The sequence below is a fragment of the Paramisgurnus dabryanus genome, chromosome 2, assembly GCF_030506205.2.
Source record: "Paramisgurnus dabryanus chromosome 2, PD_genome_1.1, whole genome shotgun sequence".
NCBI classification, from domain to species: Eukaryota; Metazoa; Chordata; class Actinopteri; order Cypriniformes; family Cobitidae; genus Paramisgurnus; species Paramisgurnus dabryanus.
In genome coordinates, this window is record NC_133338.1 from 51,253,861 (window position 1) to 51,274,966 (window position 21,106).

Here is a 21,106-nt window from a genome sequence, read left to right on the forward strand (position 1 = left end):
CTTTAGTCCTGCACATGAAAAGAAAATCTTCAACAAGAAAAACTGAATATATTAAATAAAAATGATTGTTAAAGTTTTTTTCATTATAAGGAGTTTCTTTGCCATGGTTTTTAAAGTATGTAGTTTATATTTATAAAAATAAATTAGGGATGCACCGATACCACTTTTTAAGGATCGAGTACGATTACCGATATTTTTTCACTGGTACTCGCCGATACCGATGCATGTTTTTCTTTTTTTTCATGTGGCAATTGTCCAATAACCTCCAAGGGCAAAACCAAGGACGCCATGCATGTAATTTTTACCTGCCTGTCACAAAGCTGTCAAAGTGCTAAAGAAATCACAGACAACAAGACAATCAAATTTGTCATGAAGTACGTCACATGAGGTATCGGTCTTTAATATCTGGGTATGTTTACGAGTGTGAGTACCAGTACATGAGCTTGGTATCAGGCCCGTTACCGATACTGGTTTCGGTATCGGTGCATCCCTAAAATAAATCATATAATCATATAATATACATATATATATAAATATATAATTCTTCAGTTTTATTATCTGTATTTTGTTGTGTTACATTGTTTGTTAATATACTACAAGACAATAAAAATAAAGACTTTTAAGTGTGCAGACATCTTTATTGTCTGGCACCTTATTGATCGTGAGTGCGGTGTAACTCTTCTATTAATATATTACAGGACACAAATATTCTTGCTTACATGTTCATGTTCAACTTTCTGGTCATTATTTTGCCCCTGTGAAAAAATTATCTTTGACTTTAAGTAGTATGGTTTTGTGTTATTTGTTTGTACTTTTCTTTAAGACTTAGGAAGACTTCTTTAAGACTATAGCTACTTATTTTAAGTTGGTCAAATTGTGTTACATTTTTGGGGATTTCTTGAGTAAAACCTTTAAACATTATTTACACTTTAACATATTCACTAAATTTAGGGTAAACTCCCCTTCCACTTGAGCAATAGCAGAAAACTGCAGGATCTCTTAAACCTAAATAAAATTAAAAATCCTAATTTGTAAATTTTTAAAGAAATTTGTCTTTTTACTTCATTCTGCTCAAAAACACTCAAGATGTGTTTTGTCTAAATAAGACATTTAGTCCTGAACAATGTTAAAACTTAATTTTTTTTGTCCATATTTTCTGTATTTTCTGTTTGTATCTTAATAAAATAGATTGAAAAATAAATATGGATAGACATTAAAACTTCTAAAACAACAAGTCTGGTAGTGGTGGCTAAGACTTTTGCACAGTACTGTATCTTATTTTTCTAAAATCTAAATTTTAATCTATATTTTGTTGTGTTCGATTCTTTGTGAATATACTACAAGACAAAAATATTCTTGCTTATGTTCATGCAGTCCTCTAAAGTACCAAGGATAATTTTAGGTCAGCATAGACACAACTTTGTGGTTATTATTTTGCCCCTTGCCAAAAAATCTCATCACTCAATACAAAATAATCTTTGACTTTAAGCAGTAGGGTTTCGTTTTATTTACTTTAAGACTTAAGAAGACTTCTTTAATAGTTACTTATTTTAAATTGATCAAATTGTGTTAACTTTTTGGGGATTTCTTAAGTAAAACTTTTACCCAGTATTTACACTTAAACATATTCACTAAATGTAACTTCATTTAAGGGTTAACTTTGTAAATGTTATAGTGTCACTTCACTCATTTCAGTATGTTAATGCTCCTATAGCGCAACAAATAAACAGCAAAGTTATATAAGAGAAGGTCTCCATTGGCCCCCTCTGTGAGCTCAGACGCAGTTGCCAAAGGCTAAATTCCGTGTTTTCAGACCTCATGCTGTTAATTGAGGTCATGATGATGTCATAAGAACAGGAGGGTCTCTGCACTGTTCTTCAATGTTCGGGCACACCAGGTAAACTACAGCGACCCCCTCCTCACCTGACCTGCTGCTGAGGTCAGCATCTCTAAATCCACACATATGAGATGGATGACTCAAAGGTCTTGAAACCATGTTTGGCCCACAAGTTTTACACCTACAGAAACTTTGTAGTTTTGACAAAACCGTTTACGTGTACACGCGAGAAAAAGAAAATTGTATTGCTCAGTAGTTGCTCTTTCATCACTTCAGTCTCACCCCAACGAGTAAAAGCCCGACCAAGTGGGACTCTTTTCTGGTTCCTAACGCGGTCAGATTCTCTTTTCCTTTTCCTACTCTCTTCCGAACGCGCTTTCTTAACTTTTAATTCGTTTAGCATCAAGTCTCAAATTCGCGCGTGCAGTTGTTGTTATGGGCTTGATCGACTTCAAGCGGCGCTGCAAGAACCGACGGTCGGTTGATGCGATTTTTTTAAATAAATATCAAGATTTTAAACGTTATAAACTATAATAATTAGCCTCCGGTAACGTTGCCATCTTGGACTCGTGGTGAGCACTAGTTGCCATGGGTACGTTGCGCAGTGAATCGCGTGAGTCCAAGATGCCGTCATTACCGAAGCAAGTTATTATAGTAATATCGATATAAATATTATAATATGCACCGATAACCCGCAAAAGACATTTATTAACCCCTTGGAGCCGTCTGGACTACTTCTGTGGACTTTTTTGGGCTTCAAAATCAGAAGTTGTTCCCTGATCCCTGTTTTCTCACTTTATAAGCTTGGAAAAGCAAAGACATTTGCTAAAATAACTCCAAATGTGTTTGTCTAAAAGATGATGGAGATATGTATCTCGGATTAATTGAGGTTGAGTAAATCATGGGGTGATTTTGATATTTTGCGTGATTATCGCTTTAAAGGAGACATATCATGCTAAATCCACTTTCTTAGCTCTTAAATGCATTTTGTTGTATATTTGTAGTGTTTAGAAGTACATAAAAGTTGAAATTAGTCTCTTCAGGTGCTTTGTTGATATCTTTATATTCTGTTTTGGTCATATTTTCCAACCGGTTCTGATTTTTCTATTATCTATTACGTTTTTTGAACAATTACGTCACAGTATTTGAAGCGGAACTGCTAAATAAGGACATCGACTTCCAGCCCAACACTACGAGCAATCCGCCATTTTTTATTTCTCGCTGCGATATTGTAGTCCAAGCTCAAGGATGCAGAAGTTACGAGAGAGTAAATCAAAATGTTCGGTTGTTGAACCTGTGCCTGGTTGAGTTTTATTTTTCGCGGAAATGTCATTTTTTAGTGCGCGAAGCACTTCAAGGATAACTATTTCACCAACCTCCACCAGTATAAAGTAGGATTTGCCGATAGACTTCGTCTGATTGAGGGGTCAATTACTTCTATCTTTGGAGACGACGAGCAGAGCACTTCGGTAAGCTGTAAATAACTTTAAAAACAGTAAAGTACACGGTTGTCATGGTTTAGCAGTGCTGTTTCTCAATCCGAAGGCTGCAGCCTGTGGATGTCGGATGTGGTCATCAACCCGGGATTAAGTTATAGCATATTACAACAACTTACAATTAACTAAGAATAATAGTCAACTTTATAATTGTTAATATTCTGAAATAAGACAGCCGGCATTAACACACCATTACGATACCTCCATACGAAGACGTTGTTCTGCAGGTCCGTCGTCTTCATTTTCATCTCGCTCCATTTCTGACTCTGGCGCGAACATATAAGGCTGGATGGACAAGTCTTCCGTTGTTGACATTTTGTGAATAAAGAGTGAATAAAAAGTTTCTGTGCCGCTAGATAACAGTACCTCTGCTATAAAACTACAAAAATGGCAGAACGGGGTGGAGTTTAACCGAGTGTCACCTCTGCAACCTGGAGAGAGGGCAGGGTATGACGTGCATTTAAAAAGACAGCACCAAAATGAGTTGCTCTCAGATGCACATCAGAAAAGGGGTAGAAAGGGGGCCTGTGGGGCTATAATAATGAGGAATTCAGACCCAAGCATTGCAGTTTCGCTTTATATAGACCACAAATAGATGATTTATATGTTTATATAAGGACAGATTTAAAAGCATGATATGGCTGCTTTAAGTTATTGTGTCCTTAACCACTTTAAACTTTTCTTACGACTGACTCAGTCTGTTTTTGTTAAATAAATAAAAAAATAATGCACAATATAGCCACCAGGTGAACTTAAAGGTAGTCGATCTGACCTGTTACTAAACGTGTAAGGCTGTCTGTTTCACTGTAGACAAATTGTTCTCCATCACTGATTCCACGTAAATCGTAAATGTGCTACTACCAGGCCATGAGGTGGTTCACCTAAACGCATTTTCTGCAGAGATGCACAGCTGGGGTGTCACAGACGTCCCCTTGCTTTCCCCAGCGGGGTCTCCTCTGCGTCAGAGATGGCTCGTGATGGTCAGGGTCTATAAAGACAATTCCAACAACAGCGTGGCTCTCAACAGGGGCTTTACGTTGAGTCATTGCTAAGTATAACCTTTTATCAACAACTAGAATTTCACCCAACCGATAGAAAGGTTAAAGCTTAAAGTAGACCTGACCATAACACCTTCTGACAGTTTCCTCAAGGAAATTACTCTTCTTTATGTGGCCTGTCTGAACACAAGACACCAAACCCTTGAATATTAAAGGAACAGTATGTAAGAAATTTATATCAATTAATCATTAAATGACCCTGAAATGTCACTAGACATTAAGAAATCATTTTCATTTCAAATACTCATATCACTCACAACAGCGGTCCGGCCAGGATATTGTCATTTAAAAAGTGGAGTTGCAGCCCTCAACTGATGTTTATGTTGTCGTTTGGTATATTGGCCACCAGCTGTGTGATTGCAGTACCAGTTTTAGCCACACGTTTTGTGATTGCAATACCAGTTTTGGCCACAATCCTACATACTGTTCCTTTAACTGTGCTCAAGACTGATTTCAAGAAATCCAGGTTCATATGGCTTTTAAACATTTGCTAGGGCTCCAAAAGAAATACGATATGTGATACAATAGTGTTCGTAAAGTCAATATTAACTTCATTAAGAAGAAGAATATTTAAAAACAGAAAATTGTATAACAACTATGTTTTGTTTTATTTTTTTATTATTGATCATCTACTCCCGTCAGAGTGCACACAAGTGCTAACATTCATGTGCCAGACTTTTTGCTATGACATTTTATCTATAACTTTAACTATATAGCTTTCGAGATATTAACATATGGTAATATGGTAGGGCTGTGTAACTGTAAAAATCGTACAATACGGTACGCATCGCGATATGTGTTGCGATACGTTGCGGTACTGCTAGGCGGGGCGGTATATTATGCCATTTCCTATTTTAGGAATATAATAGGTTATAATTTTTAGGAAGCTGTCATTGGGAACATACCACTATATGCAAACCGTAGCAAAAAACACAGTTCCCACATCTTAGTTAACTTCAAATTCAAGGACCTTTCAAGGACTTTCCAGGTCCAATACCCTCAAATTCAAGGACTAAATTGGGGAGACATTTTAAGTGAGAGCAAGGTTACATTGTGTTACCTTCTAAGATACATTGTTACAGTTCCCTTTCGAGGGAACTAACGCTGCGTCGCTTCGGTGACACTTTGGGGACGCCTCCAGGGGTAAGTGCGTATGTGTATATCAAATTTAACCAATGGTGAGGCTTAACGACAAAGACAGGGGGACGCGGGAGCCAGGAAGTATATCACTATCTGAAATATTGCCAAAGACGGCGTTACAGGGACGCAGGAAGTATGGCAAGGGAGACGCAGCGTCTCGTTCCCTTCTAAGGGAACAACAGTTACATACGTAACCCTAGACATTTTCATGTGTCAAACACAACTATGCAAAAAAGCATTTTGGTATGAATCAACATTCGCATACAGAAGATATAAGCATTTAAAGCCAACAGTTTAGCACGTGTGCTTAAAAAGTCTAGAATATTTATGATATTATCCTACACTACACAGGGAATAATATTAATTTTTTCCAGAAAACTTCTTGCATGAAATAAGTTCAAGCACTTTCAATTACCTGTATCTATGCATGTATATTTTCAAAAGCTTCCCAGGGCCTTGAATGTTTTCCCCCAGATTCACAAACTTTCAAGGATTTCAAGGACCCATGGAAACCTGAAAAAAATTGTGACGTATTTGTATGCAAGTACTTCTTTCCCTTTTTAAGTTTAGAGATAAGAAGAATGCTAGGTAGTGGTCGGGATGTAAACTCCAAACAAAACAACTGCCTTAAATCTCATCAATATTCATCAATATTCATCAATATTGTTTTTATCGATACAGTATAGCCAACTTCACTTATGGAGTGAAAAATGATATTTAAATGTTTATAGGGAATAATTATGTCTGTAATATATTTGTTTTGTAAATCTTTATAAAATCTGAATTTTTAAAACAAAATCTCAGACCTCGCAGTCCATTCAAGGTACATTTATCAGTTTGTGTGTTCCTTGAGATTGTACCCATGACCTTGGTGTTGCTAGCTCCAGGCTCTACCAGTCGAGGCAAATGAATCCTTTAATTGAGTACATGTCATGACACCAGTCGCACACAACACACATTGCATAACCGGACAGTTTACATATCCAGAAATGTTGTAATGCTTAGTAGCCACCTGCATATTTATCTGGAGCAAGGGCTCGCATTGCTCAGGTGCAGGTCTCATTTGTACAGCTGTGTGTACTGGAGACGAGCCAGAGCTCTGTTCTTGAAAGATTTTAGATTAGAAGAACCCACATCAATACCATCGTCACACAGAAGGTCTGTGACACAGTTTTAGTTTTTTTTTTATGTGGCTTCATGTAACAGAGAGTCCATAATGTCATTTCAAGCTTTAGTTTAAAAATAATAAAAATCAAACGCTTTCAAAAACGTTAACGTAATTTGCAGTGTTTATGTTGTACATTATTGTGAGCCACAATCGTATTTATTAAAGATGCACTGATATATATCGGGCAATAATCGGTATCAGCCAGTCCATATTTTTCACACTATAAAAAAGCCTTTAAGAAGCATCACAAGACACAAGTTTGATGTTCAGTGTTGACAGTAATTAACTAAATGTAAATCATTTATAAAATGTAATACTATTTTAATGTTTAGAATTTGTTTATAACTTTAAAACAATTTGTTGAAACAGAAAGAAATAAAGGTTTTTTTTTGCATTTCTTACAAAATTGTGTCATTGATCGTCATGAACTTAAAGGGGACATTTCACAAGATTTTTTTAAAGATGTAAAATAAATCTTTTGTGTCCCGAGAGTGTGTATGTGAAGTTGTAGCTCAAAACACCATATAGATAATTTATTATAGCATGTTAAAATGACACTTTATAGGTGTAAAAAAGTGTGTTTTGGGTGTGTCCTTTAAAATGCAAATGAGCTGACCTCTACACTAAATGGCAGTGCCGTGGTTGGATATTGCAGATTAATGGGCGGTATTATCCCCTTCTGACATCACAAGGGGAGCCAAATTTCAATGACCTTTTTTTTCACATGCTTGCAGAGAATGGTCTACCAAAACTAAGTTACTGGGTTGTTGTTGTTTTTTTTTCATATTGGATAGGTTGATAGAAGCACTGGGAACCCAATTATAGCACTAAAACATGGAAAAAGTCAGATATTCATGATATGTCCCCTTTGAGAAAGTATAAAAGGTATAACCACCCAACTATCTGTAATTAGTATCAGTAGACATCACTCCTCATAATTGGTTATCAAGGACTATGCGAGAGACCCCATCCTAAAAAAATATATCTATTTAAATATGAAGAGTTTGTTTCCAAAACGCAATAAACGCCATTAAAAAAAAAAATTTGGTACCACCAAAAAAAAATCAGTATTGTATTAGATCAGTATTAAAAAGTCAATTCTTATCCTCTTACACTCTGAGGCTATTTTGGGGATTTTTACCTGGATTTGGCCTACCCAATTTCAAAAGCTTCTCATACCCACATGCAGAGGTGCACATACAAAAGTTTGGTATCATTTTACAGGAAACCCTTTGAAATTACATAAAACACTGTTAAAAGTGCTCAACATGGTTGTATGTGTTGTCAGTCTTCTAATAAACACAAAAACAAATAGGCGCTTTTTGATGTTTTTTTTCTAAAGTCTGTATTTAAAAGTGTATAACTCTGGCCCTGAGTGGTAACGAAACCTGCAGACAGTTTTGTTTGATTCCAGCAATTGTCAGCTTACAGAGGAAAAAGGAATTTTTTCTCTATCATAATCTATGCAAAAGTTACTTTACTCCAACTGATGGGAGGAATAATACGCTTTTTGTATACAATTTCTGCCTAAAAATATTTGAAGTGCTCCCATAACCACATACAGTGGAATAAATGCAAAATCTTTATATCATTTTAAAGAAAACCTTTTGAAGTTACATAAAAAGCTGCTGTTTGTGACAAATTTTGTTATTTATGTTGTTTTTCAAATGATGAAACACCAAATTTTCTTTTTTATGTTGTAAATACTGTCTTTGATAGTGTATAACTCTGGTTCTGGATGCTCTAGCAGACTGCAGACAGTTCAGTTGTTAGCAGCAGCAGACAGTAAACACACAAAAAAGAATGAACTCTTTCGCATGTCGCATTCAAAAGTTATTCTCATTTTACTGAAGGGTGCGAAAATACATTTTTCATATAAATATTAATTTTTTGTTTTGCACATATAATAAATAGCAAGGGATTAATTATGCACACAACCAAAGAAAAAGCTGTGAATGGACTCATTGTTTAGAGTAGGACCTAAAATAAAAGATGGTGTATCATTTGTGGCTATCTGTGCTATCTGAGGTAGTTCACACTCAAGTTTCACATATGTTTACAAAAGACCATTTTTTACCTTATTATTCATTCAACGATTGTTGGATATGTGTTAATTATAGAGCAAACTACTAATACTTGAAAAATATGAAATATGTAAATATTAAATCATATAATAAATTGTTGGGGGGTGATAGTGTAAATTAAGTGTAAATAACTTTCTTACAGTAAAAGATATCTCAAAGTGATGCATATCTGCAGAAAGTAGAGAGTCTAAGCTTTCAAACAGTATCTCATATGTGGTACTGGGTCCATGACAGACCATTAAAAATTAAAGGAATATTTTATATTAAGTCAAAATAAGATAATTCTGGACCCGGTACAGGGTCCACAGAGTCAAACAAGTTATACAAAATCCGATATCCGCCGTGTTATTCTGTCGTCTTTTCTCCCTTTTCCCCAAAACACGATATACGCCAGTCCTCCTCCTCTGCAGAATGCAATAAATCCGCTCAACAAATCACAGCGCACCATTCCACGCATTGTAAACAATAATGACGGCAATTTGTATAGACACGAAATCCTAGTTGTCCTCATCTACTTTGTACTTCGTGATCAACAAACAAACAAAAACAAAATAATACTTTTGATGGAATTGATAAACCTGTGATGGTTTTCTGTGGCGGGAAAGAAACGTAAGAAAAAAAATTCGGCTGTTGCTTGTTCTCCCGACAGCATCAAGCTTCTGTCATGCTAACACATTGACCCCAGGGGATTTTATGCAAAACTTCCCATTATTTTACTAGAAGTCAAAGAAAATCGATCAGGGCCAAAACATTTTACAGCTGATCGCTGTGAAAAACGTTCAGTGACGACGTCCCAAGGATGACAGCAGCAATGACAGTGTTATTAATATGACAAGTAAGTGTTTTGATTAATGCCATTAATGTTTATTTTTTTTTAATCAGTCTATACCACTAGTCACACATTTATAGGCACAATTATATATTTATTCAATAGATTTATAGCATTTTGAAAAAAAAACTTGTCATGTATTTATTGCATTTTGCGGAAAGAATCATACGTTTTTATAATAAATCTTTGAAAATAAAATTATGGTTTGATTTTTTTAATGTTATTATAACTTAAAGATGCAGTGTGAAAGTTTGTAACACAAAATTGTGGTTTTCATCTCGTCACTTTCTTGGTGTAGAAAACACGTTTTTACCGAAATTAGTCAAAATTTATTGCGTTTTGGAACCAAACTCTTCATATATTTTGTATTTAAAAAAATTAACCGTTGGATAAATAGTACTTTTGGTATTATAATAATTTCCAAATAATTGGCTTTATAGTTGATTTTAAAATTCTTGCTTTATCTTTTTTCTTTGAAATTTTCTGGGGACCTTGTAGATCCTTCTGGAAAACCCCTGATCTAAATTAATCTACATTTACAATACATTTATGCATTTGGTATCCAAAGCGAGTTAGAGTGCATTACAAGATATGCATTTTATCAGTATGTGTGTGTTCCCTGGGTTCATACCCATCACATTTTTTGCTGCGTACATAACATTGTACTACTGAGCTACAGGAGCACTGTATATTTCTTTATACCAGATTATTTTGATTCAGATTCTTTATTAAGTTATTTCACAATTCTGCTCAAATCTATATTCCATGTTTGGATAAGAAGGCATCACATCAGATCAGTTTGAACCCAGCAGCTGTTTACCATTTCTTGCTTCTGAACACACCAGCTGATCATACAGCGTTTACAGCAGGCAAGGTTCATAACGACATGCGAAATCTGAGGTCTAAAAACTTTGCTCTTTGTCACGCTGAGGATGGACTGTGTAGTATTCACCAACAGCTGAGCTAACACACCCACAGGTCATTTCTGCTGCTACTGCTGCCCACGAAATGCTTTCGGTGTCACTGGGTTCAAAGCCGCTCTGATGGATTCTGAGAAGTATGTGATGTAACACTTAAACAGCGCTGGGCCAATTTAAGAGCTTTTCTCTGAAAACTTCAAATGCACTTTTAGGAAGTAATAACAGTGACATCTTAAATTTTGCTCTTTTCTTGAAACAGCCATTACATCATTGCTTTCAAAGGATTTTACATACAATGCATGAATCTTATGGGGGTGTTCTTTAAAATGCAAATGAGCTGATGTCTGCACTAAATGGCAGTGCCGTGGTTGGATAGTGCAGATTAAGGGTCCGTATTATCCCCTTCTGACATCACAAGGGGAGCCAAATTTCAATGATCTATTCTTCACATGCTTGCAGAGATTAAGTTACTGGGTTGATCTTTTAGACATTTTCTGGGTTGATAGAAGCACTGGGGACCCAATTATAGCACTTAAACATAATATGTCCCCTTTAAGATGTCAACAAACCTTGTAATTTATTGGACACATGCTTTGGTATAAGTGTAAAAGCAAAAATGGATAAATAAGGGCAATCTCTCCAGCACAATACTGGTATATTGACGATGATATATTACAAGCATATCAAGACGAAAAAATACAAGTAGACATTTCCCGATAATTCCTCTTATTTATTTCAAGAATTGTGTGCAAGAACCGTTCATATTCCCTAAATCTCACAACATCCCTTAGTCAATGAATCCCTTTTAGCTGTTTTTTAAACACCCGTAAAAACAGGTCTAATATATTTCATATTTTCACGTACGCTTCTCTTTCACTATTTCTGATGACATTTAAAACAAAATCAAAAGGTAAACATGTGGTCTTGTGTATTTAGTTGATTGGAGGTAGGCCCGGCATCTTTCATGGCACGTTAAAAAGTTGATACATTACAAAACTCCTCATAATAAAAGGCACTGATGGAGAAATAGTGCTGTGTATTAAAACCATTGAATTAAGCTACAAATGCTTGTAAATAAATATATCAAGGCAAGAGATGTGTCGTCACATAGTTGCACTGAAATACAAACATTTTAACAGAGAAACAGTAGACAGATAAACAAAATTCACAACAAGGAGTGCAAACATTTACACATTTTTAGGTTACATGACGCATAATTGTTCCACATGACGCTTGATTGATTGGTCCATTTTATCGCACCAATTAGACAGTGTATTGCTTTTGCGTTTTCACACCTGAAAGCTTTGAGAATCTGACATCACTTTTACTTTTAGCGACTTCGTCTCCAGTAAACAACGGCTACGATGAACGCCACCGCAGCGATGCAGGACACGGTACGCCATCTGGACACGCTATGAATAACTCCTTCCTGCAACACAAAACAAAGCGGGTATGAAACATTTATTTCAGACTAAACATTATAACAATTTAAGACTTTACATGACGTGTAAAATATGCTATATAATTTACGAAAAACAGTTATTTATAGATTCCAATGCCTGCAAGACTTTTCAGTCTTATTTAATTTCTGCACTTTCAGTGAAGATGAATGGGTCTGTCAAGCTTGCATCATCAAAAATGACCAAAACGCACCAAAAAATTTGATCTGTCAAAAAGCTTTGTACTGCAATGTACTACTTGTATGACATTGGTATGACATGCTAATGCTTTATAATAAGGCTGTATTTGTTAACTATTAGTTAATGCATTAGCTAACATGAACCAACAATGAACAATACTACAGCATTTATTATATCACACCGCCGCCAGCGAGAGCGTCAATAAACGCTCTGGCTGCTCTGCCGTTGACGCAATAAAATTTTTTTGGTGGATGCTCTGACGCTCGAATGCAATCTCTGGAATCCTCTCAAGCGGAGGTTTCCACCTTCCGATTGGTTGCACCCGATGCACGTCATAGCTCATTACAATAAAGCTAAGCTGATTTTAAATCTATTCGACGCTCACACCGTCCATAACGTGCCGCGCCACTGCTCGCCTCCGGCTCTCCTTGAAAATAAGTGACTTCCGGCCACTTTGACAACTTTGCCGGTGGCGGTGTGAACGCACAGTAATACATTTATAATATAGCCGTTGTTAGTTACCCTAATATTATTTACCCTGAAATGTTTTCAAACCTGTATGATTTTTTTTGTTTGCTCAACACAAATGAAGATTGAATTTTTTTGTAACCAAGCAGATCTGGGGCACCATTGACTTCCATAATAGCACAGAAGACTACTATTGAAGTCAGTGGTGCCCCAGATGTTGCTTGGTTACAAAGATTCTTAAAAATATCTTCATTTAATCAGAACAAAGAAATGTATACAGGTTTGCAACAACTTGAGGGTGCGTAATTAGGATGACAATTTTAATTTTGGTGAGAACTAACCCTTTAATGCACCATGAATTAACATGAATATCTGTATTGACATTAACAAAAAAAATTAATGCATCCTGAAAATGGTTTGTTCATGTTAGTTAATGCATTTACTAATACAACCTTATTTTAAAGTGTTATCATTAACATATTTGTATGGTGCTTTTTTGAAAGTTTTAGCCCCAGTCAAATTTTTGTTGTATATTTATTAATATATATATATATATATATATATATATATATATATATATATATATATATATATATATATATATATATATATATATATATATATATATATATATTTGTTATAAAGAGTAGCCTTTACTTTCTGCAAAAGTTTCCACGGTACAAAGGAAGTCAATTTTGGAGGTTTGAAGTAACATGAGGCATGAAATAAGTAAAAATGAAAAATTGAAAAATGTTTGTAACCAAGCAACATCTGGGGTACCACTGACTTCTATAGTATTCTTTTTTCCTACTATTAAAGTCAATAGTGCCCCAGATCCGGGGTCTCATTTATAAAGCATGCAAAGGTTGTCATCTACAAAAAACAAACTTTATAGGAGAATGGGCGTGCAGGGTGGGATCTTGGGATGATTCATGTACACAAACATGCAGGTGATCTGTGATTTATAAAGGGAACATTGCTTTGTTTTATAAGTCTCAGTATTTTTTGGCGTATGCCATTTTTGGATTTTGTGTGCATACGTAGACTTTTTGTAAGAATCCTACGCACAGTTTTATAAATGAGACCCCTGCTTGGTTACAAAGATTTTTCAAACTATCTGCATTTGTGTTGAGCAGAACAAAAATATTCATACAGGTTTGAAAATAAATGAGGGTAAATGATAACAGAATTTAAATTTTTGGGTGAACTGTCCCCTTTAATTAATGTTAACAGTTACAACGGCTTGATATTATAAATGTATTCATAAATGCCAAAATTAACATGAACTAAGATTAAAGGCGCTCTAAGCGAATAATGTGCGACGTCACTTCCTGTTGATGTTTGAGCTAACTCCTCCCCCTCCCCCTCCCTTCCGTGCTTTCATGAACGCGCCCAACCCCCCCCCCCCCCCCCCCCAAATCCTTCTTGTCGTTTATTGGCTGGAATACTTTGTTTAGTTTTGTGATGCTAGGTTTGGCCATTTGTTGATATTGCCGTTTGTGAAGCCTGGGCTGTCTACAGAGATCGCGTTTTTTTACAGTTTGATCAGCGGACAGGCAGCAAGCAGATAGTGAGGAGATGTTTCCGGTATGTAACAAAAAATGTTTTATGGTCTAAAACGCTTCAATTCGCTTAGAGCACCTTTAATAAATGCTGTAGTGTTTTTCATTGTTTGTTCATTTTAGCAAATGCATTAACTAATAGTTAACAAATACAACCTTATTTATAACTTATAAAGATGCTTTTGTATACGGGAGGTTTCCCGTCATCCCCAAATCCTTATGAGTAATAAATGCTTAGACATCATTTTACCAGTCTGTTTATGCTTGCATTCCCTACGTTCAGTAAATATTGTCACATGTTCACTATATCCCAGTTCTCAGGGCCACAGTATGCCGTTTGAAGTCTAAACCCTGCACCCCACGTACTGCTTCCTTTATGATCATATGTGTGCTATTAAACTTGAGTGGCCCCAGGAACTCCAGCCAACACTTGTGGGGCTCTGCAGCGCACATGAATCTTACTGAAGCACACACTGAGATGCAAAAAATTCTTAAATGTTTAATTGAGAAATCTTAAATCTGTGTATGATGTCAACACCACCATCAGGTGAATATTAATTTCGGATCATATAGCCTTTGTGTGTACATGTTAATGTTATGAGCTTATGTTTAAATCACACATGCACATTTTGTGTTTTTGATATTAATCAGATATCAGTGGGTTTGCGTGTCTGCACGTTCTAGACGGGACGGGATGTGTCTGGATCTGTGCTTGTTCACTTCCCGTCTCGAGTGGGCACATCTATGTGTGTGGTGGCCCATGTCTGGTTCGACCTGTGTGGTTCCACATGGGTGGCCGGAAAAAACAGCAACTTACCCATCCTCCTTGAGCTCTGATCCAGGCAGAAATGTTTTCCCTGATAAACTGTAAAACCCAGCTAATGATCCTCCTGACAATTTCAAAGTGGTTCTGAGTCAATGCCTAGGGGAATATAAAGCAATAATGTCCTTAATTTGTGTGCAATATTAAAACGTACATTTTCTAAATCTCACAAAGCATGGTATATACACTTTTATCAGTATATGTGTTATAAATAATACAAAAATATGGTGCCTAAAAAAAGTATCGAACTCAATAGAGGGTATGCACGTGACGTCACCTTCGGCGAAAGTGACTGCGGTTACGCCCACTGAGTGGCAAAAGACAGAGCGGCAGAATTTGTATCCAGTGTGCAATCAGCAAAAACATGGGAAAAACGCATCTAAATGGGAAAAAGCTGTTGTGCGATATACTGTACTAACAGATTTAATAAGAATTTGGAGCTATCGTTTTACAGACTGGCAAAAAACACAGAAAGGAGAAGTGAATGGATTGTTTATGCCAACATCCACTGACCACGGGTGGGTTGACAAGTTGCTAGGGTCACTATCAAGTCCAACTAAATTAAATTTTTGCTGATAATTGTCAGTTATTCTGTCATTTTCGTGGCCGCCGCTTGAAAAGCCAGCCATTTTGCTAAATGTTTTGCCACTTAACAGGGCGAGCTCCGGTGTGGTCACGTGGAAAAGTGACGTCAATGCATAGACCCTTTTCAACATTTAAAAATGTATGCATTCAATTAAAAAAATCAAACCAAGCAAATCATCAAATGCAAAGACACTCTTAAAAAGTTTAAATTTACCTTGTAAATGAGTCTATAAGCAAGGTGAAATAGAGCCACGATGCGTCCCACGTTAATGCCATCTTCAAAGATGCTTCTGGCTACTGTCATGAAGACGTCCTGAGCACAGTTAGCCTGCACGGTGCTGATGAGACTGTTAGGAGATAAAGGGTTAAGCTTACTATACATTTTACTGAACATACTGTGAATCAAAATGTTTTAAAGTCCCACCATGGTGAAAATCAGGTTTTTATTGTTGTTTATACACTCACCTAAAGGATTATTAGGAACACCAAACTAATACTGTGTTTGACCCCCTTTCGCCTTCAGAACTGCCTTAATTCTACGTGGCATTGATTCAAGAAGGTGCTGAAAGCATTCTTTAGAAATGTTGGCCCATATTGATAGGATAGCATCTTGCAGTTGATGGGGATTTGTGGGATGCACATCCAGGGCACGAAGCTCCCGTTCCACCACATCCCAAAGATGCTCTATTGGGTTGAGATCTGGTGACTGTGGGGGCCATTTTAGTACAGTGAACTCATTGTCATGTTCAAGAAACTAATTTGAAATGATTCGAGCTTTGTGACATGGTGCATTATCCTGCTGGAAGTAGCCATCAGAGGATGGGTACATGGTGGTCATAAAGGGATGGACATGGTCAGAAACAATGCTCAGGTAGGCCGTGGCATTTAAACAAAGCCCAATTGGCAATAAGGGGCCTAAAGTGTGCCAAGAAAACATCCCCCACACCATAACACACCACCAGCAGCCTGCACAGTGGTAACAAGGCATGATGGATCCATGTTCTCATTCTGTTTATGCCAAATTCTGACTCTACCATCTGAATTGTCTCTAGAGTAATCGAGACTCATCAGACCAGGCAACATTTTTCCAGTCTTCAACTGTCCAACTTTTGTGAGCTTGTGCAAATTGTAGCCTATTTTTCCTATTTGTAGTGGAGTAGAGTGGTACCCGGTGATGTCTTCTGCTGTTGTAGCCCATCCGCCTCAAGGTGTGCGTGTTGTGGCTTCACAAATGCTTTGCAGCATACCTTGGTTGTAACGAGTGGTTATTTCAGTCAAATTTGCTCTTCCATCAGCATGAATCAGTCGGCCCATTCTCCTCTGACCTCTAGCATCAACAAGGCATTTCGCCCACATGACTGCGACATACTGAATGTTTTCCCTTTTCACACCATTCTCTGTAAACTCTAGAAATGGTTGTGCATAAAAATCCCAGTAACTGAGCAGATTGTGAAATACTCAGACCGGCCCGTCTGGTACCAACAACCATGCCACGCTCAAAATTGCTTAAATCACCTTTCTTTCCCATTCTGACATTCAGTTTGGAGTTCAGGAGATTGTCTTGACCAGGACCACACCCCTAAATGCATTGAAGCAACTGCCATGTGATTGGTTGATTAGATAATGCATGAATGAGAAATTGAACAGGTGTTCCTAATAATCCTTTAGGTTAGTGTAGTGTATATATATATATATATAGGTGGGGACTAATTTGCATATTCATAGATAAAAATGTACTAAATAAGGCAAGGGTGTAGAGTTACATTCAAGCTGTAAAAAGCATGACGAAATTACTGTGACAGGTCAAACTTTTATATCAGCTATTATGATACTCAAAGATAAGTGACTCCTGGAAGACTTTAATATGATATTTTAAGTAATCATCTTGTCTGTATTTATCCTGCAATAACAACCAGCTGGCAGTACATTATTAAGACTGAATTTATTTAATTCTACTCGATTAAAAGAATATAAGTGTGATTAATAACTAATATTATATTTTTTAATATTTACAATAATTTAGATTTGAAAAAACAAAAAGGACATACTGTTGAAGCTCTGCATTCCTGTTCAGATCATCAGCTATCTTCAACAGCTGACCAACAACCTCTTTGATCTGAGGATCCTCTCCATCATGAGGTCTTCCTCCTAGATCCTCGTGGCCCACATGCATGGCGGGGTCTTCTACTTGAATTCTCTCAATAACATACCTTCACAAGAATAAAAGTAACATGAAGAGAAACTCACTTATTCATTCACACAAATGCATGCCAACAACATAAATGGTTAAGAGCATCTAGCATCAAAAATCCATCAGCTCACCCTCTTAGTAGAACTGCGCTTTGCTGAATGATTGCATCATCTACGACATCTGAAATAAAATGGTAGGTAAATATAATTCACATGAATCACATCACTTTTTATTACAGATAAAAGCTGAAAAAAATGTATTGGATACAAAGTCCTTCCATCTCTGGGTTGAGGTGAAGTGGATCTAAAACTTTTTTACTTCAAACGCTTAAACTTAAATCAACTTGATGAACCTTGGAAGTTTGCTGAGGCTCTCTTGTGGTGCCCAGGCGCCTGGTTTAGGAAACCCTGAGTGTGGTGAACACTGACCTCTATTGGGAAAAAAACTTCCTGTTCTGATGTTGACTGCTCAGGTTCATCATAAAGTTTGTGGTGTACCCAGAATACCCTATTACCACACTTTTAATCTCACTTCTCTTTTATCAAAAAATCCCTGTTTATCTGATGTGATGAGATGATCCATAGTTTAAACAACATTCATTTCTATTAAGGCAAAAAATTCAATTTTTATTGTAATTGGGATTTTAAGTACTTCCAAATTAATGATTGATGCTACTAAAGGTATCAACGTGAATATTTTTGCTTACTAAAACATGTGAAAAATACCCCGACATACGTCACACTGAATGTAGTGACGTCACAGGAAGTTCCATGATTGTCAAACCCCAACTCGATCGAAAGTTTTGAAAAGCTAATTAACGCAGTTTACACGAGAAAATTTTAAATCGTTCACTTTTAAACTAGTCATTCCCATGTAAAAACATCGTGGATATTTCTGAATGAAAGCAAAGACTTCCGCACTCTTCAGTCACCTTCTTCGCGGTGACGTCATAGCGTGTGCAAACTAGAGTTTACCCGATAGCAAACACAACGACGAGGGTTCACATCGGTTTTAAATCGCATTTGGAAGTCTCACCTTCACCACCTGTAGCTCCCCTCGGCTCGTTGTCATCCGTCTTGTCTCCGCTGTTGGCGTCTGCCATGGTTTAATCGAGCAAACTCTCGCAGTCCTGAGTAATAGCTCTCGCTGACTAGCTTAACAACTTCTGAATCTGCTAAATATATAGTTACAAAACAAATGAAACATAATCGGTCGACATAATCGATTGATGTGGTTTATATGTCCTTGTAATGCGCGATATTATGATGATAAAAACATGATGTGAAGGTTAAAACTGTCTAGACGCTTTAACGACAGCTCCCGCGATCCATAGGAACGCTTGAAAAAGTGTGGAAGTAATGCGGAAGTGCAGGAGCTGTATGACATATGCGCAGACGGTGCCTAGAGAAACCACAAACAGTCGTTTTCCCGTTATTTTTATATATTTCTTTTGTTATATTTGTGTTAATGACTAATTTACAACATGCATTATTGTGCATGAAAGAAGTTACAATTAAATAAGAAGAAAAGCAACAAAAAACAGCTTAAACGACTAGCATAGATAGAGGCATCAGATGCTTAACCCTGCTTGACCCCAAATAGTTTAATATATCCTAAATAACTTCAACTTTTTTTATTTTTATATAAATACATTTTTATTTAATATATTCATTTCTATGGAAACATATTTTGTAGCACATACATTTGTATGTTTAGTAAAAAAAAATACAAATTTTATTTTTTTATAGCTATAAATTGTTTATTTAATAGATTAATTTCTATGAATTTCCAAAATGACTAAAAGTAACTTCAAGTCAAAAAGTATTAAGGAAAAGTCAGAAAGTATGTTAAAAGGTTAAAGAAATACAATTAGCATATTTTTCAGATATGTCACATTAGCTTTGGGGTCAGTTTGAGATTTAAAATAAAAACTCTAATAATAAGAAGAAAAAAACAAAAGGCTATATGTTTTTGAAAATTATATTCTTCTGTATTAATAGTGTGATTCGATAAGGAGCCTAGATTCATAAGCAGTACATTTATTTGTATCTATTATTATAAACATTATGCATTTATTTAAGTAGATTCGTTTTATGCAGAATTTGTACATTTACATGATTTGTGGGAAAAAATATAGCAATCCTTAGAAGTAAATTCTTGTGTTACGTTTGCACACGGTCGTAGACCCCTAAGAGTTTTTATCTGTTGAATTAGAATGTATATTTTAAATTATTTGATTGCTTGTTTATTGTTAAATTACAATATATTTGAAATACAATATATTTGAAGTGGTTTAATGTCCTCGTTAATCATCTATTATTATTTTTTAGATAGATTATCTTGTACTGAACCATATTTACCATAAGATGTCGCTATAAGACTGCAAAACATCTACCGAGACCATGCCATCATATCAAGTAGTGGTCTTGTGTGTTTTTTGGGTTCGAACCCTTGACCATTTGCGCTGCTACTGCAATGCTCTACTAAATGCGCTATACAGGAGGTAGATTGCAATTATAAAACAAAAAACATACTAATGAAGATTATAGGGTTTAGTTCACTATGTCAACATCAAGTTTTCTAACTATCTTGAATATTGTGATTGGCTTGCTTGATCGAGTGTCCCACCAGTGATAAATAATGAATGTGAATAAGCAGAAAAGATTGTGTGGCCTTTTGTGATTTTACCAAGAGGGGTCGCTCATTTTTTGACTTTCACTGGCCGTTTTACATGCGGAAGGCTGAATCCTCCGGAGGTCGCATTTGCAGGCTGCATATGTCGTCAAACTTGGTTTATTTGAGTTAACTGAGCATTAATTCGCAAGTTATATGCATATTACAACAATTTACGATAAACTAAACAAAAGGTGTCAAATTTATTAATGCTAATATCCTGAAATGAGACCGTATTTTTTACGTAAGCAGCCTACGACCTCTTGAGGATGCAGCCTTCCGTTTGAGAAACCGACCACGGCCACCGTGTTCTGAATCAGACGTGTGTATTGTTTTAAAAAATGTAATTCACTATTTTGCGCAAATACCTTATACATACAACTACCTTTAATGGATTTAATATGGCAGCATCAAAGAAGGAAATTACAGCTATCATTTATTGGATTTAATCTGACAGCATCAAAGAAGGAAATTACAGCTATCATTAAATGGATTTAAGCTTATAACAGCATTAAAGAATTACGGAGTCGACGACAGTTCATGCTTGTTCGACTTCATGCAGCGCCGCTAAAACTGACAGGCGGATGACGTCAAAGTACAGCGAGAGCGAGACGAAATTAGACATCGTATGA

The 21,106-nt window shown here is 36.2% G+C and overlaps 1 protein-coding gene and 1 long non-coding RNA gene across 2 annotated transcripts in view; one reads left to right on the top strand and one right to left on the bottom strand.

Annotated features, from left to right (window-relative positions):
• LOC135743763 (uncharacterized) overlaps positions 1-21,106 on the top strand; it is a 97,087-nt gene that overhangs the window by 74,466 nt on the left and 1,515 nt on the right. The window lies entirely within an intron of this gene.
• Positions 11,242-19,167, bottom strand: LOC135743761 (apoptosis regulator BAX). Its single transcript, XM_065261579.2, has 6 exons — positions 18,837-19,167; positions 17,933-17,981; positions 17,659-17,820; positions 15,825-15,957; positions 15,020-15,124; positions 11,242-11,961 (listed from the first exon to the last, which is right to left on the bottom strand). The coding sequence occupies exons 1-6, from the start codon at positions 18,901-18,903 to the stop codon at positions 11,863-11,865; spliced, it is 615 nt and encodes a 204-aa protein (XP_065117651.1). The 5' UTR covers positions 18,904-19,167; the 3' UTR covers positions 11,242-11,862.

Excerpts from the sequence above, each read along its gene's own strand:
- LOC135743761 (XM_065261579.2), bottom strand. The coding sequence starts at position 18,903 with ATGGCAGACGCCAACAGCGGAGACAAGACGGATGACAACGAGCCGAGG. Across the intron at positions 15,958-17,658 it reads AGGAATGCAGAGCTTCAACA|TCTCATCAGCACCGTGCAGG; the intron begins GTATGTCCTTTT and ends ATCTCCTAACAG. Across the intron at positions 11,962-15,019 it reads TCAGAGCTCAAGGAGGATGG|GAAGGAGTTATTCATAGCGT; the intron begins GTAAGTTGCTGT and ends TTTGTGTTGCAG.